Genomic DNA, 20,453 nt, shown 5'->3' on the forward strand with positions numbered 1-20,453 from the left:
ACTGGACTAGGTTGGACTGGACTAGGTTGGACTGGACTAGGTTGGACTGGACTAGGTTGGACTGGACTAGGTTGGACTGGACTAGGTTGGACTGGACTAGGTTGGGCGTTAAGGTACATTTAAGAAACACACACACAAATATATTCAGTTGTTATTTCGGTGTTGTGGTACACAGCAGTTTTCTAGCTGTCGGCGTTGTGGTCAATTTTGACATTCGGCGTTATGGTATTTCTGCGTTGTGGTAACGACCCGCAAGTAGCTCAGTGTGCCAATAAATGCCCGGGCGCAGTCGACACAGTGTCAACACTTGGGTAGTTAACAGCGATAAGCTCTTAACACAATACACAACCAACACAGCGGCCTGACCACAACGGTTATAAACTGTACCCCAAATCCTTTGTTAATTTTGGTTGTAATAGCCTTCGAGGAATTAATGCTGATGTAGTTGGTAGCGTGTGTAATTATAAAAAGGGGGAGGGTAAATTACTTTTAGTAGAATAAAATCCACAATAGCACAGTAATTGCAAAATTAAATGCAAAATAACCCCCCTTCCCCTCCCGGGTCGAAAATTGTCTAATGTTAAATAGCTCAATTGCATCGCGCGAACATAATAAAAGAATGCAAATGTTTAGTCAAACGACACATTTTCTTATTAAAAAATTGGTTGTCTGTAAAGTCGGTTTACGGACGATAGTTTAACGTGAACATCGTCATAGTCATAACAAAACATTGATGAAATGATTGCATACTTTTATGAATAAGATTGAGTCATTTTTATTGAATTATCACTATTTTGTATGGATACAAAGGAGGAGTGAAATGAAATCTACAATTTAATTGATAAATTTACTTTTATTTGCACCCATTAATTCAAATATGTTTATTACTTTAACGAACAGATTATTTTAACTATAACTTTTATACATGTTTGCTATTTAACTTCTTCCAATCTGTGTTATTCTGTTAAGGATAGGACGATGATAGGAAAAGTAGGAAACGAATGGGAGTGTTTCAAGTTTAACGTGCCTCGAAAAAGTCAAATCGATGGTTGTTCCAATCGAGTGGAAGAGAGATAGATGCGGCGCAAGCGTACAATGAGCGTAACGGGACACAGCGTAACGGGACACTTTTCGTGCGTGCGGCTGGCGTTCATCGATTTATTAGACGTTGTCACGTCAAAAAGAAAAAGTACGTATTAGGTCTCGGCAATTAGTTTATCCGCCATGCTGCCATGGACTAACACTAACACGTCTGCGGGCTCAGCCGTTGTAGGAAGGCCGAGCGGCGCTACCACAGCGCTCCGAGCGGCCACGGGGGAAATTAGCCCGGACCCGCGGGGGAAATAGCCCGCCTTGCATCTTCCCTCGCTTCCATTCCCCCCGCTGCTCTTGGTTCGAGTCATGACTTCCAACCGGGTCGTTGCCACAACGCCGAAATACCAGAACGCCGAACGTACAATAAAGCCGAATGCCATAACGCTGAATGCCAAATTGACCGCAACGCCGACAGCTAGAAAACTGCTGTGTACCACAACGCCGACAACTAGAAAACTGCTGTGTACCACAACGCCGAAATACAGTAACGCCGAAAAATGTTGCTTCGGGGAGGGGGGGGGGCCGCCTGACCAAAATGAAAAACAACTGATTGAATTTGTGTGTGTTTATTAAATGTATCTTAACGCCGAAATACCACAACCTTACCTAACCTAGTCTAGCTAACCTAGCCTAGCATAACCTAGCCTAACCTAGCCTAACATAGCCTAACATAGCCTAACATAGCCTAACATAGCCTAACATAGCCTTACATAGCCTTACATAGCCTTACATAGCCTAACTTAGCCTAACTTAGCCTAACCTTACCTAACTTAGCCTAACCTTACCTAACTTAGCCTAACCTTACCTAACTTAGCCTAACCTTACCTAACTTAGCCTAACCTTACCTTACTTAACCTTTGTGGCAGTCCTGCAATGACATTTTTCGGCGTTAATGTATTTCTGGCGTTGTGGTAACGACCCTGCTGAAGCCATACTCTCTCCCCCCTCTTCCTGCACCTCATGTTCTCTCCTTCCACGCCAAGCCACGGGCTGTGACCTAGTGGCCCCGGAAGCTGGTGACCGGATACACCTGCAAGCGCAGCCACGGAACAAGAGGTCCTTGGTTAGAATTTCGTTTCGTAGTTTAAGGTTCGGCCTCACCCTCTGCGTTGGTTTTTTTTGACGTGATAACCGTCTTATAAATCGATGAACACCGTCTGCACGCACGAAAAAAGTGTCACGTTCCGCCTGAGCCGAGCGTGCAAGAACCGGCCAACCACTTTGCGAGAAAATCTTCTATAATATCAAACAGGTTAAGGCGTGCTTTTTAACTAAATGTTCGTGATTATATTTAAACAAATTATTTAAATTAAATTTGCAAAAATAATATTTGAAAATTTAAAAGTATGTAATTTTTCATCAATGTTTCTTATGACGTTATCACGTAAAATTATCGTCCGTAAACCGACTTTAGACAATCCCTTTTTTGTGTTGTTAATTACAGTTTTTTTATGAAGAGAAAGTTTGAAAATTGCACTACATAAGTAAAATTGTATGCCACGCCTAAATGTTAAAAAAAAAAAAAAAATTCTTGTAGCGATCATAATTCAGTTAACCAGGAATTATTTTTATAACTATTTGCCTGTTTGGTTGCAAAAAATAAATACCATAAACACGCCATATGTGGCGCAAAAAAAAAATCATAAGATTTAATCTACAATTCTTACATAGTGCAACGTCCGTGGAATTAACAATGATAAAAACTTTGACGTGGAGTGTTGTTGAATTTTATGTCAGTAATTTCTGCCTCTTAATTGCAATTTACTGTTGATGCATTGTAAATAATGCATCGTTGATGCTGTGCGATGCTAGTCGTAAAAAAGGCACGCTTGTACTGACAGTTCAATTTTATTTTAATTATTGCGTGATATTCAGTTATCGTAAGTTCTTTTTTTTTTGTACGGGTTTCCTACAGCTGAGTGGAGGGTGGATTTTCTTTAATTCAGAAAATTGCGAAATAGATAAAGATGGAAATAGATTAGTAACGGTAATTTGGAATTTTAGTCAGGGAAAGGTAATTGGAACGTTATTTACAGAATGTTGAACAGCCTGGAAAAAGTCGGGCAAACATTAGTTTTTGAAAGTTTTCGTCTATTTGCTTTGTGGTTCACGCACCGAAAGTGCTTTTATTGAGTACGCACAGCTGGGAAATGCGTTTAAATTTACAAAAAAAAAATTTCGGTAATATTTTTTTCATAAAAAAATTAGTACTAAAGCAGGGCGGTTGAAGCCGATTTTTAGTACCTGCGGCTTTGTGTTTGTTTTTGGTATGAAAAAAATTGTATTGGAGGGCTTAAATGCTAAGACGGACAAATTGAAAAAAAAAAATCTTTGGAAATGGAAATTAAAAAACTAAATCGTAAGCAGCTTAAAAATTTGACGGGTTCTGGGGGTTTCGCCGCAGCTGAAAGGAGGGTGTGTGTGTGTGTGTGTGTTGTGTCGTATCGCCCGCCGTGTTGGCGGTTGAAGCAGGTTGTAGGACTGGTTACGTGGTGGGGAGGGGTAGTTTCACCCCCTCCACCCCCCCTCCAGCTGCTCCTGCTCGCCGAGGGGCGCGGTCTGTGGGAACGTCCTTGGGAAAACTGCCCTGGGCAGAGAGACTCCCGCCGGTAACTTGTTAACCGGGCGTCCTGTCCTCATTTGCATCGGCCGTGTCTAGGGCGTGACGCACACACTCACTCCCCCGCCGCCTGAATAGGGGTGGTCTCAATCCCCAGCAGTCCGTGAGAGGGGATCCGAAAAGGGTCGGCCCGGAATAGGGCCTAGTCCCGTATTCTGCCGCAACACAATGCGATCCGTGCCTGAGGCATTTACATGTAAATGACGGCTTAAAGGACGGCTCCTTCCACCCGCACGTTGGGGGGGAGGGGGGGGGAGGAAGACACCATCATCCCCCGGGTCTGGCGACCGTCGGCCATGCTCGCGCCCGCGGACAGGATACGGGGAAGCCTTCATTTCACAGACGAGAGAAAACAACACACGAAGTTAGTTACCCCAAGTCCATGCTCGCTTTTGTTTTTCCCCCGTTCTATTTCATTGTATAAACCGGCGTGGCATTAAATTTTTGCGGTCGATTAGGACAGGTTAGCTACATTATAAATACTTTAAAAAACATTGTGGATGGTTGGTTATGTTAGGTAAGTATAGCTACATTAAAAATACTGTAAAATCATTTTATGGTTGCTTAGCAAATAACCTTTTTTTAATATGTAGCTATCCAGCGCTAGGAAACCGTTTACATGATTTCACATTATCTTTAATGTAGCTATCCTAACCAAATCAACCGTCCACAATGTTTTAAAAGCATTTATAATGTAGGTAACCTAACCTAATTGACCATTAGTTATCATGAGTTACAATGAACAAAAAATAAAAATCCCCGAAGATGCACGATCGGGAGTTCGGCTCTCTCGTCCAGTTGTACGTTTCAACAGTATCAACTGTGAGCGTTGTTTGAGATATTGGTTCAAGATCATAATTAAAGAGTAACTGAAAACTTTTTTTTTTAAATAAGCACATGCGTGAGTACTGCTTCGTGGTTTTCTCACTTGCAGCGCCACCTACGCGAAAATAGCGACTCCTGAGCGTAAAAGTGTTGTGTTCTGCAATTCGCCAAGCGTGAATCTGTAATGTGACGGCGAGGTGTAATATTATTATTTTAAACGGTGGCCAGTGGCCATTTTTTTTTTTTTCCATTTTATTGTGAGCGTAGAAGAGGTTTTTATTTTCTCATCGTGTTCTTGTCCTCAGCTCCTCGCTCAGCTGCAGAACTGTTAGGATGAGTAGATAGTGGCTGTGGAGGCCCCTTCCTCACTCGTCTGTCTCCGCGGGTTCTCCACTAGGGCTATATTGCCGCGGCCGAGGAGAGACCCGCCCGGAGCCGTCAGCGAGTCGCAGGGCGCAGACTGTGGCGCAGACTGTGGCGACTTTGTTCCTCCGCCGCCGCTCGCTGCCTCCCCGCGCTGCTTTCCAGCGTCATCCACGGTCTGTTCTCGCTCCATCTCTCTTCCTCTCTCTTCCACTCTCTTCCTCTCCCTTCCTCTCCCTTCCTCTCCCTTCCTCTCCCACTCTCTTCCGCTCTCTTCCGCTCTCTTCCGCTCTCTTCCGCTCTCTTCCGCTCTCTTCCTCTCTCTTCCTCTCTCTTCCGCTCTCTTCCGCTCTCTTCCGCTCTCTTCCGCTCTCTTCCGCTCTCTTCCGCTCTCTTCCGCTCTCTTCCGCTCTCTTCCGCTCTCTTCCGCTCTCTTCCTCTCCCTTCCTCTCCCACTCTCTTCCGCTCTCTTCCGCTCTCTTCCGCTCTCTTCCTCTCTCTTCCTCTCTCTTCCGCTCTCTTCCGCTCTCTTCCGCTCTCTTCCGCTCTCTTCCGCTCTCTTCCGCTCTCTTCCGCTCTCTTCCGCTCTCTTCCGCTCTCTTCCTCTCTCTTCCTCTCTCTTCCGCTCTCTTCCGCTCTCTTCCACTCTCTTCCACTCTCTTCCACTCCCTTCCTCTCCCTTCCTCTCCCACTCTCTCCCACTCTCTCCCACTCTCTCCCACTCTCTCCCACTCTCTCCCACACTTTCCCACTCTCTCCCACTCTCTCCCACTCTCTCCCACTCTCTCCCACTCTCTCCCACTCTCTCCCACTCTCTCCCACTCTCTCCCACTCTCTCCCACTCTCTCCCACTCTCTCCCACTCTCTCCCGCACTCTCCCGCTCTCTCCCGCTCTCTTCCGCTCTCTTCCGCTCTCTTCCACTCTCTTCCACTCTCTTCCTCTCCCTTCCTCTCCCACTCTCTCCCACTCTCTCCCACTCTCTCCCACTCTCTCCCGCACTCTCCCGCACTCTCCCGCACTCTCCCGCTCTCTTCCGCTCTCTTCCGCTCTCTTCCGCTCTCTTCCGCTCTCTTCCGCTCTCTTCCGCTCTCTTCCGCTCTCTTCCGCTCTCTTCCGCTCTCTTCCGCTCTCTTCCGCTCTCTTCCGCTCTCTTCCGCTCTCTTCCGCTCTCTTCCGCTCTCTTCCGCTCTCTTCCACATCTCTTCCACTCTCTACCACATCTCTTCCACTCTCTACCACATCTCTTCCACTCTCTACCACATCTCTTCCACTCTCTACCACATCTCTTCCACTCTCACCACATCTCTCTCTCTTCCCACATCTCTCTTCCCACATCTCTCTTCCCATCTCTCTTCCCATCTCTCTTCCCATCTCTCTTCCCATCTCTCTTCCCATCTCTCTCTTCCCATCTCTCTCTTCCCATCTCTCTCTTCCCATCTCTCTCTTCCCATCTCTCTCTTCCCATCTCTCTCTTCCCATCTCTCTCTCCACGATCTAGAAGAAGAGTGAGACTGGCTGACGACGGCGAACAGCATCAGAAGTACGCGCCCCTTCAGGGACAGGAGGCTGGGGCACGCATGTCTTCACTCGGGAGTCCCTAATGAACCCGACGGCGGGTCGACCTTGAGACCGCGTCTGGCCCGCTACAATTCATCATCTCGCCCCCGCCGAGATAACGAAACCAAAACCTACCCCCTTAATTTTTTTTATCCTTCTCCCTTCCACTCGATCTTCTTCTTCATTCACCCCCCTTCAACGTCTGCACAAAGGAGGCCATGGTGTTCTCGTCTGTAAAGGAAACCGGGTGTCTCTTTAGTCCCGCCATGTTTCTTATTCCTCCGTGGTCGGAAGGGGATAAAAAGGAAATATGTGGAAGGAGAAAGAACTGTAAAATGAAATCTGATCCGTGGGAGTGTCCCCTTCGCCCTTGGAGCGGGAGCGGATACTTCATCTGTTGTCGCGGGTGGGGAGGTGGTCGTAATGGATTCAAGACCTCGCCGCTAGGTTTGTCTGCGGTGTCCAGGGGTGGGCGTGGACTAGCATTGGGGTAGTTACCCCGCCGGCGTCGTGGAAATGCTGCACGAAGAAAAACGAGGATCAGGGTTAAAAACGTCACACGATGGGAGCAGTTGGGTCGCAGTTTTCCAATGAAAACTTGCTATCTACAATTATTTTAGATCTCTGTAAAAAAAAAAATATCGGTTGTCTGTAAAGTCGGTTTACGGACGATAGTTTAACGAGACAACGTCATAACAAAACATTGATGAAATGATTGCATACTTTTATGAATAAAATTGAATCTTTTTTATTGAATTATCACTATTTTGTATGGATACAAAGAAGGAGTGAAATGAAATCTACAATTTAATTGATAAATTTACTTTTATTTGCACTCATTAATTCAAATATGTTTATTACTTTGACGAAGAGATTATTTTAACTATAACTTTTATACATGTTTGCTATTTAACTTCTTCCAATCTGTGTTATTCTGCTAAGGATAGGACGATGATAGGAAAAGTAGGAAACGAATGGTAATGTTTCAAGTTTAATGTGCCTCAAAAAAGTCAAATGGATGGTTGTTCCAATCGAGTGGAAGAGAGATATATGCGGCGCAAGCGTGCAATGAGCGTAACGGGACATTGTGCGTAACGGGACTCTTTTTCGTGCGTGCAGCCGGCGTTCATCGATTTATTAGACGTCACGTCAAAAATAATTCAGATTTGAATATATAATATTTCAAAGATTATTTTGTGGATTCATTGTGTATAAGAAGTATGTAGACCTAAAATACTAAAGTACTTCACGTTGATGAAAGGACTACAGTGATGTTGATATGTCGTGACAGTTCTGAGCCGGTTATAAAAAAAACATAAGAAGTGGTTATCCAATCACGAGTGACCTTCCAGAATGTGACCTCTCGTTATTGTCCAATGAGCACTCTGAAATGTTGGTATGCTACTTATGAGAACTTTCAAAATTTGAGACAAGACTGTTAACGGCAAGAACTGCCCATGCCAATCCTTGTCGATCCAAGCCGATCAAGAAAGAAACGTTGCAAACATTAGCACAAAGTGTTAATCTATCAAGCTTCAAAATTGTTGCGTTTTCTCTATTTTCGAGACGCAAGCAGTTCTAAATATCCGCCATTTATTTGAAACATGAACTCTTCGACCCGTTATGTGGCTTTGAATAGCAGTTATAAAATATATATTATATATATACGGAAATATATTACATACATATATAATATCCGTACATGTATGCGTGTCAGTTTCTTTAATGTTCACCTAATTGTATTTATAACATTCAAGAAAATATTTGAAAATTGTTTAAAATTTTACGTAGTACTAAATTACTAATGGTTAAGAGATTTCCCGTGGATCCTTGTTTTTCTCTTTAATTACCTATAGAAAATGTAAAATAGAAAAAATACCACATATACTTATTTGCCTGTAATTTTTTTTAGGAATATAACCATTATAAACTATTGTGTAGTCTTCTTTACCTGCTTAGCTGGGTGCAAAATTAAAAACAACATTTACCCGTAACTGTAACAGCAGGCCTTACGCACAAGGTTAGATCACCATGTTGGCACTATTGTGAATCATTAGGTTCTAATAGGACAGTCTTGTGTATGTGAGGTAGGTCGTGTGCATAGAAGGGAAATGAATATATTTTATTTATGTTACGGACGCATGACGCAACGACCAATGAGAAGAGTAGGAAGCTATTTTGGCGGGAATAAATTTTTTTTTATATTTATCAATTATATTTTGACAAGAAATTGTCGAGATAATACAGTTAACACTATTACTTAAGTCAGTAGCAAAAATTGTAAATGCAAATGTGTCGTGTTTATAATTGTTAATTAAAATATAATATGACCCTTATTTATGTGTTGAAAACCTGTGCTCATAATGTCTGGTCAGATTTCACGGGATAAACGTTCGTTAGTTAATATAGTTACTAACTGCCCAACAGATGTCGGATATAGCGCGAAATGCCATTGGTTGAAATTAATAAGATTTCAATTGTGAACCGACTTGGCACAGGTAGTTTGTTTGTGCATGGCCTGCTGTGCACTCGCTTGTGTTTTTATTTAGATCGTGAAAACTATTGTTTGTTTTGTCTTTTCGTTTTTTCGTGTTTTTGTCTCATTTCAACTGTTCTGCGGAATTTTTTGGGTTCAATATTTTTATGCTGTCATCATTTGTGGGTTTTTTTTTTCGTGCACTTAGTCCATTTTTCTTTGTTTCTCTTTGTTCGTTGACCATATTCCTGTTATGGTATATTATGTGGTGTTTATATCCTGTTGACAACAGCAATTTTTTTTGCTTAATTTGTGTTTTTTGTCTTTTGGGTATTTTTTTTAGTTTTCTTCTACAGAAAAAGTGCTTAGCAATGGCGTATGTCCAAAAGCTTACATCAAGTCAAGCGTGTAGTCGTCGGTCGAACGTCGCTGGAGTATTTTGGACACCTCGTTGTCGTTCGTCGTCCGCCATTATCATAACGCCCCTCCCGACCTTCGATGACCTTCTCGATAAGGCGACTGTTGCCTCTCCACAGAAGAATATTGTATTCGTGTTTTCATTTATCTTGTCGGCGGGGCCTAACCCTTGGGTGCCCCCGATAGCAGATAAGAGGTTTGACATTTTTTTGAGAAAATATTTCACTCCCAATTTTTAATTTACATTTACGACCGAATTACTTCCAGTTAATTTTCGTCGTTTTGTATCTGCAAAGAATATTCTTATTTAAGGTACCAAAAAGATAACGAGAATCAAACATCCTGTCTTTGATACAGGGACGATGTGATAATTAAATGGTAATTACATTACAAACATAAAAAAAAATCGAAACTAAATATATAATTTTAATTTAAACAAATATTGATATCTAGCTCCTTTCCCAAAGTGGATATGCAGTTTTGGTAGGAATAAAAAAGATACTTTGGTTTAAAACTGAAAGAATTGCAGTCTGTGTTTATGTTACCTTATTACCTTTTGCTTTAATAATGTTCTCGCGGTTTCTTCTATGTGTCCAGTAAATATGCTACAACACATTAGGGCGCACTCGGTGAATTTGTTGTAGCTTTTTTTTCCCCCCGATGAACACCTTCTTTCTTTCTTTCTCAGGATTACGTTGACAGAAAATTATGTTTATGGCTCTGTCTTGCACGCTGTTTTTTTTCTTTCGATATTTTTTGTCATCACTTTTATATAAGGCCCATTTATAAAATTTTAACTAGATGCCTTCCTTGCATGTTTTTATGGCACACGTATTTTCAGCAGACATTCGCTTAGTGTTACGTCATGGCCTTAGAAAAAGGCAAGCAATTCTTCCTAATTGTCATCACTTGCGCGGCTCTCTACCAACCACTATATTACACTCGGGTGTATGATATGTTGAAAATATTTGTGCCGTTACTACAAACGCAAAAGAGGTATCGAGTTAAAATTTTTAGAAAGGACCCTTAAATAAAGGTAATGACGATGAAACGGAAAAAAAAAAAAATTGGTTGTCTGAAAAGTCGGTTTACGGACTAAAGTTTAACGTGACAACGTCATAACAAAACATTGATGAAATGATTGCATACTTTTATGAATAAAATTGAATCATTTTTATTTTAATAATAAAATAATAAATACTGGAAATTATACTAGTAAACAGATTTTTAAAATGCAAGAATAATTAACCTTTTTTGCCGAAATTGTTGTTGTAATAAGCAATGAAAACCACGTTAACTTTTCACTTCACTTTATAACCAGTCGACGAAACAGTTCACGTGTAGGATGTAAGTTGTGTGCTGCCGTTGTCTTTCTTCTCCTCGGACGCACAGGCCAATCGAGTGGAAGAGAGATAGATGCGGCGCAAGCGTACAATGAGCGTAACGGGACACAGCGTAACGGAACAATGTGCGTAACGGGACACTTTTTCGTGCGTGCAGCCGGCGTTCATCTATTTATGATATGTTGTCACGTAAAAAAAAAAAGGTCCATCTGGCGGAAGAGTTGGTGGGGGCTGACTTGTGGACACCCCTGAGCGGGGGCAGATGACGAATCTCTCTGCTCGCGGCTTCCTGTGTTATTTCTCCTGAGGCAGCGTGTTTGGTTGGGTCCTTGGGGATAGAGCGAAGGGGGATCGAGAAGGGGGGGGGGAGGACAACCCCCCCCCCCCCCCACATTTCCGGACGCCTGCGCCGCGCCGCCTAGACGGCTCACGAAAAAAAATAAAAATATAAAAAGTTGACGTCGCCAGTCGTCCGGGCGGGGCGATTTCCTAAAATATCAGCCGCCCCCTTTTACTTCCAGCCTTAGTTACTTCTTCGTACCAAAATTATAGTACGCGTACTATAAATACGGCGTGCTTCTCCGACAATCATGGTGCACATACTATGGTAATGGCTTGCATACCAATTAAAATAAACTTTTTTTGTCGTGGAGTGTATTTCGACAAGAAATTGTGCACGTTGAATGGAATAATAACTGTATTTAATTTTTGCACGCCAAATTTCAGCTACCTGTAATGTGATGTCTGTAGTGTTGTCAACCATAACTATTCCGCCAGGTTTTTTTTCCTCTTGTTTCCAGCAAGGTTGGTACTCAGGTTCGAAACCCGGTATGTCCTTCCTGGTAAAGGTTTTCCATTCTTTCCCGGAATGTTTCCAGGCGAGTTGCTGGGGCTTGCTTGCTGTATAAACCGAGGCCATTAGCTTCCCCAACATCGGTGCCAGATGGCAGCACCGTTGTTGCACATTTCCGTTCCAGTCACGAAATTATTTCTTCTAAATGCCGTATATCGAGATCTAAGATGTTATACATTAAAAATAAGGTATCGTGTTTAACCTGGGAGTGAACTCTAGCTGTATCCGAATACTACCAGTCTAATGGATCCCGTAGCTAAGTGCATCGTAATGGACGCAGCCATCTTTGCATTGCTTCCGAATTCTCACAAGGGATGCAGATGGCACCCATACACGCGTTCACTAAACTCGAGATTTCTAGGATATGCAACACTCGCATCGTCTATTGTGTCTCTACGTCCATTAGCTTCGGAATCGTGTTGTAATTTGTTTGTATAAAATATAAGTTGAGTTCATTTTTGCGTAAGAGTCGTTTGAAAGTTATAAGCGCGAGTGATAACTCAAATAGAGACAAATTAAACCGTTAATACAAAATTCCGAAAGGCGAAATTTAAACCTATAGGTGTATTTAATGCTCATTTTAAATCTTTTTTAATATTCTGTAATTCGTAACAAACTTTTTATTTTGATCCTCAAATTTTTATAATCACTGAGCTACATAATAATTTTTTTTAACCCTTTAAGTCATACTTTGTCATTTCCTAAGATACCAGTTTTATTTATTTTAATTTTTATTTTACTGAACTTTTTTTAATATGTTTAGTAAAAATGTTAGTTCATATATAATACATATTAATATATAGTTTTTTTGTATTCAATATTGCATATAAATTAACATAACATTTTTTTCATGACCCTAAAATATAATTTTGACTAAAATTTAGGCTACACCATGATCCACACATTCAAAGTTAATTAATCAGTGTGTCATTAAGAAATAAATTGTCCGCTTCAGTTGACGAATATACTGAAAGGGTTTAAATTGGTCATTGTTATTTACGTTTTGCTAAATATTTGTCAACAGGTGGTGATAGCAGTAAAAGAATTCGGATACTGTCCATCCATTAGAAATGCGTTTTTTGCGTTGTGTTTGCATTTGCTAAGGGATGTAGGCAGGGGCGCAACAACTAAATTTCCAAAAGGGGGGGGGGGGCAATATACCTTTTTATAAAGAATCATGGATCCCCCCCCTATTGAATCGGGGGGTCCGGGGGTCCTCCCCCGGGAAAATTTGTATTTCAAGGTGGAAAATGGTGGTATTTAAGCAGTTTTATTATCTAAAAATTGATTACACAGCACTTTCTTTGCCCCCGTTTGCCCCCACTTCAAGGTTTCAGAGGGGGGGCAAAATACCCTTGCCCCCCCTGTCGTTGCGCCCCTGGATGTAGGTATGTGTGTGCTGTGGACGCAACACTGTGTGTTCGGACACGGCGTGTGTTCACGTCTGGCAACACCGAGGGACTCCCCGTGCGTCAGGCGGGCGCGGGCTGTCGGCGTCTGGCCTCCGCCCACTGCCTGCCGTTCCAGGGGAAGCCTACGATTCACTCATCCTTCTGGACATACCCGAATACTCACGTTGGCAAGCCTTCTTTCAACAGACGAGAGAGCCAAACTCCCGATCGTACATCTTCGGTTTTTTTTTGTTCATTGTAAACAAATATACTACTCATGATAACTAATGGTCAATTAGGTTAGGTTAGCTACATTATAAATACTTTAAAACATTGTGGACGGTTGATTTGGTTAGGATAGCTACATTAAAGATACTGTGAAATCATGTAAACGGTTTCCTAGCGCTGGATAGCTACATATTAAAAAGTTATTTGCTAAGCAACCATAAAATTATTTTACAGAATGTTTAATGTAGCTATACTTACCTAATATAACCAACCATCCACAATGTTTTAAAGTCTATTTATAATGTAGCTAACCTATCCTAATCGACCGCAAAATTTAATGCCACACCGGTTTATACAATGAGATAGAACGGGAAAAAAAAGTGAGCATGAACTTGGGGAACTTCGGGTGTGGCTCTCTCGTCTGTGAAATGAAGGCTTCCCGTAGAGAGGCGCTATCGACTCACCTTTAAGGGTGAAATACAAGAACCGAAAGACGCCATCTTGGATTCAACAGTTTTTGGACCATAAGATATATTAATACTTTAATTATAAAATTTTTGCTCTGTTAGAGTATAGTAAATAAATTAATAGGGACTGACGTTTATATTGACTGGCTGCTACAATTAGTTTGTGAGTCATCATTTGAATATGTATTGAGTTAGATTTTTGGGAGTGACTACAACTGTATTAATACTGTGTTGTGACATTATGTGATAGTTTCATAAAATCTATTGATGAGCACACACTGCTTTAACGAAGGCAAGTTGTAATAATACTAAAACGATGTAAAATCATGGCCTAAAAACTGTTGAAACCAAGATGGCGTTTATCGTTACTATCTCTCCTCATCGACAAAAGGCCGCATCATTGATTCCGTAATAATCCTTGCAAATATTCGGAAGGCTGAATGTTTCTTAGACTAAAGGAATTTTCAAGGAAGTATTCGGAAAAATTATAAATACATTTGAAAGAAAAGATTTATGAGCTCTGGGCACGAAGCCATCATTGGCTTACGATTTGAAACTGAGTTGTCCAATTGAGCCACGTGGTTATTTATTAACCCCAACGGATGTAAGTTTTTTTACGAAATTTTCAAATGCTCTATTTTAGTAATGTAGCATAGAACATATTTATATTCACCTACGATTAATCATCTAACACCCACTGTATTAAAACTGTGCATACAAAGTGGCACGAGATATAAACTCAACGAAGAACCAACTGACGTCAGTACCCAGTGTTTTATTGGCAAATAAGCAGCTAAATTGACTTACTCAAAATACTTCTGCTGCGCAGCTTGATCACCATTCTATTAGGCCTATATGACGTCAGCACTACGATAGGAGAAAAAGAGGTGAGCAGGGGCACGGAAAAAAAGTATCGATACTTTTTGTTATCGAGCAGTTTTGTTTCGATAGTCCTAATGATATTTTTTTGTATTAGATAATCTTTAATTTATACTTAAAAATCTTGCGAGCACTTATTGGCAGGTATAATTTCGAACAATCTTTTTTGTTTGAAATATTTTCAGTAAAATTTCTTTGAACATGTTAAAAATCTGGCTTTGTACAAAGTTCGCGATTTATATTGCCTTTCTGTTTATTTATAACAATTCAGGGAGTGTATGAGTGAGATAAACGAAAACATTTACAATGCTTCGTTCTGTTGCAATATCCAACTTCAAGAATATGCATTTTCAGGATCCCAGAGATAGTGCAATTTAATGTTTACGTTAAGAAGCATGAAATAAAGCCGCTATCCCTGGTACCACTAGCGAAACAGAAACGTGTAATTTTTGCGCACATTTGCACACGCCAAAAAGAAGGGGAAAAAATTGGTTGTCTGTAAAGTCGGTTTACGGACGATAGTTTAACGTGACAACGTCATAACAAAACATTGATGAAATGATTGCATACTTTTATGAATAAAATGGAATCATTTTTTTTAATAATTAAAGAATAAATACTTGAATTTATGCTATTAATCAGATTTTTAAAATGCAAGAATAATTAACCTTTATTGCCTAAATTGTTGTTGTAATAAGCAATGAAAACCACATTAACTTTTCACTTCACTTTATAAACAGTCGAGTGGAAGAGAAATAGATGTGGCGCAAGCGTATAATGAGCGTAACGGGACACTTTTTCGTGCGTGCAGCCGGCGTTCATCGATTTATTAGACGTCACGTCAAAAAGATGGAGAAAGCCTGAATCTGGCTGAAGAAGAGAATGAAATGAGCCTTTATTTGGCAACACACGCGTCACCACTGTCAATTGATCATCTGGAGCAATGGGACGATATGAAAATCGCATTCCCTCACAAAATCAAATACATCAATTCTGCGCCTTCTCCCTAGCGTCGCAGTTCTATTCCGGACATTTAACTGTTCTTCCAAATACTGGTATTTCGGGATTCACGAGGGGGAACTAAAATTTGGTTTTCTATTGTGAGGGGAAGTTGTGATTTATCGGTTATCCGTAAACCTCTAAGCGATTTTTTTTTTTTTGTCATCGTTCCAATCCCTTTGGATTACGTACAAAATTAATCACAGCTTTCAGTCATCGAGTGTAATAGAAAATCTTATTAAATATAGCGTCATGTGTAAATTGGTTTCGTGGTGTTTAATTTAGGACAGTGCACTCTTAAGGGTGAGGAGAGCCCTCCTATATAATATTTGTCCCTAGGCGCATGCACCCTACCTCCCCGCCCCTTATCTACCCCTCGTGTGTTGTCTGGGAGGCGACACGCCCTTGTGAGGGGAAGGATTCAACTCCCCATTCATGTGCTCAGCTCTAATTATACCCGCCGAATTGTCGCTCCGCCCGGAGACGAGGGTGCGGCGAGATGGGGCTTGGAGGATGTACGAGCGCAAGTCGCATGTAGGGCGTGCTGCTGTGTATCAGCACCTTACCCTACATTAACCTTCCTTGCAAGAACTTAACCCTTCCTAGCAATAACTTAACCCTTCCTTGCAATAACTTACCCTTCCTGGCAATAACTTAACCCTTCCTTGCAATAACTTAACCCTTCCTTGCAATAACTTAACCCTTCCTTGCAATAACTTAACCCTTCCTTGCAATAACTTAACCCTTCCTTGCAATAACTTACCCTTCCTGGCAAGAACTTACCCTTCCTTGCAAGAACTTAACCCTTCCTTGCAAGAACTTAACCCTTCCTTACGATAATTTATCCTTACAATACTTTACCCTGCTACCCATTGATGCTATGGCCCTTGCAGAGACTAGGTCCTTTACCACCTCTCTTATTAACCTATCTCTAAGGATTAACAAATATCTGTGCACTGAGTAGTGTAATTCTTAAACTCTTCCCACTCATGCCAGCATCCATTATGCTCGCTTTGTAAATTGTCATATGCACAGGAAATTTTGTTTGGAGAATTCAAAATATTCCAAATTAGCACTAGTAATCAGAAATTCTCAATTTTTTTTGGGGCTGAATCTCGAATGATCTGTAAAAGTTTTATATCTCGTTGAATTTCAGCGCATCATTGAAATTGCTGCATGGATTAAAACCAGCCACGCCTCTTTCATTATGCTCTTTGCTACTCTCGCTACAAAGCTAATTTTATTTGGTTGGTGACAGAGCCAAAGTGTTGAGTGTGTGTTAGCTTGGTGATTGGTCGCCCGCAGTAGGGAGGGGTCGTGACAGTTGTGGTTGGTTGCAGACATCCGCGTGCAGCTGGGCGAGCAGCTGCGATGCCTGGACGTGCGCATGGAGGCGCAGGTGGCGCTGGTGGCAGAGCTGCAGGACTACTTCAGGCGGCGCGCCGAGGTGGAGCTGGACTACAGCAAGAACCTGGACAAGCTGGCCAAGAGCCTGCAGCTGCGGCATAAGGAGCAGCGCCAGAAGTGAGTGCGCAGTCTTTATACTGGTATGTTCCTTGGCGTCGCCATCTTGGCGTCGCCATCTTGGCGTCGCCATATTGGTGTCGCCATCTTGGCGTCGCCATCTGGGCGTCGCCATATTGGTGTCGCCATCTTGGGGTCGCCATATTGGCGTCGCCATATTGGCGGCGTCGCCATCTTGGCGGCGTCGCCATCTTGGCGGCGTCGCCATCTTGGTGGCGTCGCCATATTGTTGGAGTCGCCATATTGTTGGAGTCGCCATATTGTTGGAGTCGCCATATTGTTGGAGTCGCCATATTGTTGGAGTCGCCATATTGTTGGAGTCGCCATATTGTTGGAGTCGCCATATTGTTGGAGTCGCCATATTGTTGGAGTCGCCATATTGTTGGAGTCGCCATATTGTTGGAGTCGCCATATTGTTGGAGTCGCCATATTGTTGGAGTCGCCATATTGTTGGAGTCGCCATATTGTTGGAGTCGCCATATTGTTGGAGTCGCCATATTGTTGGAGTCGCCATATTGTTGGAGTCGCCATATTGTTGGAGTCGCCATATTGTTGGAGTCGCCATATTGTTGGAGTCGCCATATTGTTGGAGTCGCCATATTGTTGGAGTCGCCATATTGTTGGAGTCGCCATATTGTTGGAGTCGCCATATTGTTGGAGTCGCCATATTGTTGGAGTCGCCATATTGTTGGAGTCGCCATATTGTTGGAGTCGCCATATTGTTGGAGTCGCCATATTGTTGGAGTCGCCATATTGTTGGAGTCGCCATATTGTTGGAGTCGCCATATTGTTGGAGTCGCCATATTGTTGGAGTCGCCATATTGTTGGAGTCGCCATATTGTTGGAGTCGCCATATTGTTGGAGTCGCCATATTGTTGGAGTCGCCATATTGTTGGAGTCGCCATATTGTTGGAGTCGCCATATTGTTGGAGTCGCCATATTGTTGGAGTCGCCATATTGTTGGAGTCGCCATATTGTTGGAGTCGCCATATTGTTGGAGTCGCCATATTGTTGGAGTCGCCATATTGTTGGAGTCGCCATATTGTTGGAGTCGCCATATTGTTGGAGTCGCCATATTGTTGGAGTCGCCATATTGTTGGAGTCGCCATATTGTTGGAGTCGCCATATTGTTGGAGTCGCCATATTGTTGGAGTCGCCATATTGTTGGCGTCGCCATATTGTTGGCGTCGCCATATTGTTGGCGTCGCCATATTGTTGGCGTCGCCATATTGTTGGCGTCGCCATATTGTTGGCGTCGCCATATTGTTGGCGTCGCCATATTGTTGGCGTCGCCATATTGTTGGCGTCGCCATATTGTTGGCGTCGCCATATTGTTGGCGTCGCCATATTGTTGGCGTCGCCATATTGTTGGCGTCGCCATATTGTTGGCGTCGCCATATTGTTGGCGTCGCCATATTGTTGGCGTCGCCATATTGTTGGCGTCGCCATATTGTTGGCGTCGCCATATTGTTGGCGTCGCCATATTGTTGGCGTCGCCATATTGTTGGCGTCGCCATATTGTTGGCGTCGCCATATTGTTGGCGTCGCCATATTGTTGGCGTCGCCATATTGTTGGCGTCGCCATATTGTTGGCGTCGCCATATTGTTGGCGTCGCCATATTGTTGGCGTCGCCATATTGTTGGCGTCGCCATATTGTTGGCGTCGCCATATTGTTGGCGTCGCCATATTGTTGGCGTCGCCATATTGTTGGCGTCGCCATATTGTTGGCGTCGCCATATTTGCTGGTACCAGTGTTCACTTTGAAAGGTCATCCTAAAAATTATGGTTTATGTAAGTTAAGTAATATTTATTTATATATGTAATTCTAAGACACGTGTCCTAGTATTTCACTTGCTACAACAAGTGTGGGATCGAAAGTGAATAATAAAGTTATTATAGTTTTTATAAACTTAAGACTTGGTGACTGCTTGATAACTGTTAATTTAATAGATATATTTATCGATAGTAGCAATTGAGAAAAGAATGCATTTTGTAAAATTAATCACTATTTATGTGCAATAAAACAACAATGCCTAGAGACCCAGTGAACTTTTAATGGGGAGGATGCATGTTAGATTTCTGTTCAGTCATTTATATTATGGTTTCCCTTAATAACTCAGTCAAATGTTGCAACAGTTTTTTTTTTGTAGTAGGCTATTACTGATTCCTTACTTAATTTGCCAGCTTGTGTTCAGTTAGTCGATGGTTTTTCTGATGATGTATTTATTTACAAGTAATTATTCTGTGCTGTAAAATACTTTCGTGTGACATCACTCCTTGGATTGAGCATCGTAGCTTTAACTGCGAGGTGCTGATGTCCGAAGTAGTTTCGGGGTAGGCCAGCGTGATCTTACCAATTGTGACGGAGCGCATCACGGGAGTAAGCAAGTAGGGCCAATGACTAATTCGTGTCTGCGGTTTCTCCAGCAAGTACGTCTTTATTCTGAGAATTTTTTTTTGCGGGATCAAGGAGGTTGGGTCAGTGCTTATTTGGAGCATTGACTAGTTTCCTCCAAGGACACGGGAGAGATGACATATATTGCACACATTTATTATTATTATTTGGATTTAGCCTATGTATGTTTTTTAACACAAGAGTGTATAGGGTATTTATCATAATAGTATTTTTGTATAATTTAGGTAATGGATGCATTAAAATATTCATAAGAAATTATGTATATTTAAATACATGCTTTAACATGAATTTATGATTTCTCAAAGAGGAAAATATTTGCTCCAGCCACTCACGCAAAAATTCAAGCATTCCTTATTTGTTTAAAATAAATAAATAATTTAAAAATATGACAGGAAATGTTGCAACACGATGGCTTCTTTCTGTTTTTTTTTTGTATCTTTATCCTTCAACGTTCTTAGTCACTGACGTACAGAGCTTGAAAGAGAAGAATGAAAAAAAAAGTAACTTTAATTATTTAATGCTTGGAAAACATCGTTTGGTTTCCAGTTAAGGGCTTTTGTAATTGAATGACAGCGCGTCTTACATCAGTGTTTGATGAAAGTGCGTCTTGGGAAGGTTTTTTCATTCGCCCGTCGCTCGCGCCCGCCGCGCCGCTAATGAAACAATTGACGTGAGAGTAGTCCGCGGCCTCTAAACGAATCGTAATTGGCGGTGGGCCGGCAGCCGGAAATTGAATTGGCGCGCGGCGTCCCGGGGTTTGGCGCCGCCCCATTGTTTCCGTCTGCGCGCGCACCCACTCTTTCCCCCTACCCCTCCTCCTCCTTCTCCCTTCATCCCGCGCTACCCGTCGGGCGAGTTCCCTACTCGCTCGCTGGCCGGCGAGTGCGTGGTCGTGTCGGGCTTCTAGCGGAGATTAGGAAAGGATCCGGATGGATCATGAGGTTCGTTTCTGGGCGAGGTGGATGAATCCCAAATCACAGTTATAACAATTTATTTTA

The 20,453-nt window shown here is 42.2% G+C and overlaps 1 protein-coding gene across 7 annotated transcripts in view; it reads left to right on the top strand.

Annotated features, from left to right (window-relative positions):
* Positions 1–20,453, top strand: part of LOC134540114 (SLIT-ROBO Rho GTPase-activating protein 1-like) — a 188,996-nt gene that overhangs the window by 116,136 nt on the left and 52,407 nt on the right. For all 7 annotated transcript variants that reach the window (XM_063382620.1, XM_063382621.1, XM_063382622.1 and 4 more), the window contains one exon: positions 16,855–17,038. In XM_063382620.1, the coding sequence (XP_063238690.1) occupies positions 16,855–17,038 (184 nt within the window). The remainder of the gene's footprint in view (positions 1–16,854; positions 17,039–20,453) is intronic.

Source organism: Bacillus rossius, chromosome 16, assembly GCF_032445375.1.
Source record: "Bacillus rossius redtenbacheri isolate Brsri chromosome 16, Brsri_v3, whole genome shotgun sequence".
In the NCBI taxonomy this organism is placed as follows: Eukaryota; Metazoa; Arthropoda; class Insecta; order Phasmatodea; family Bacillidae; genus Bacillus; species Bacillus rossius.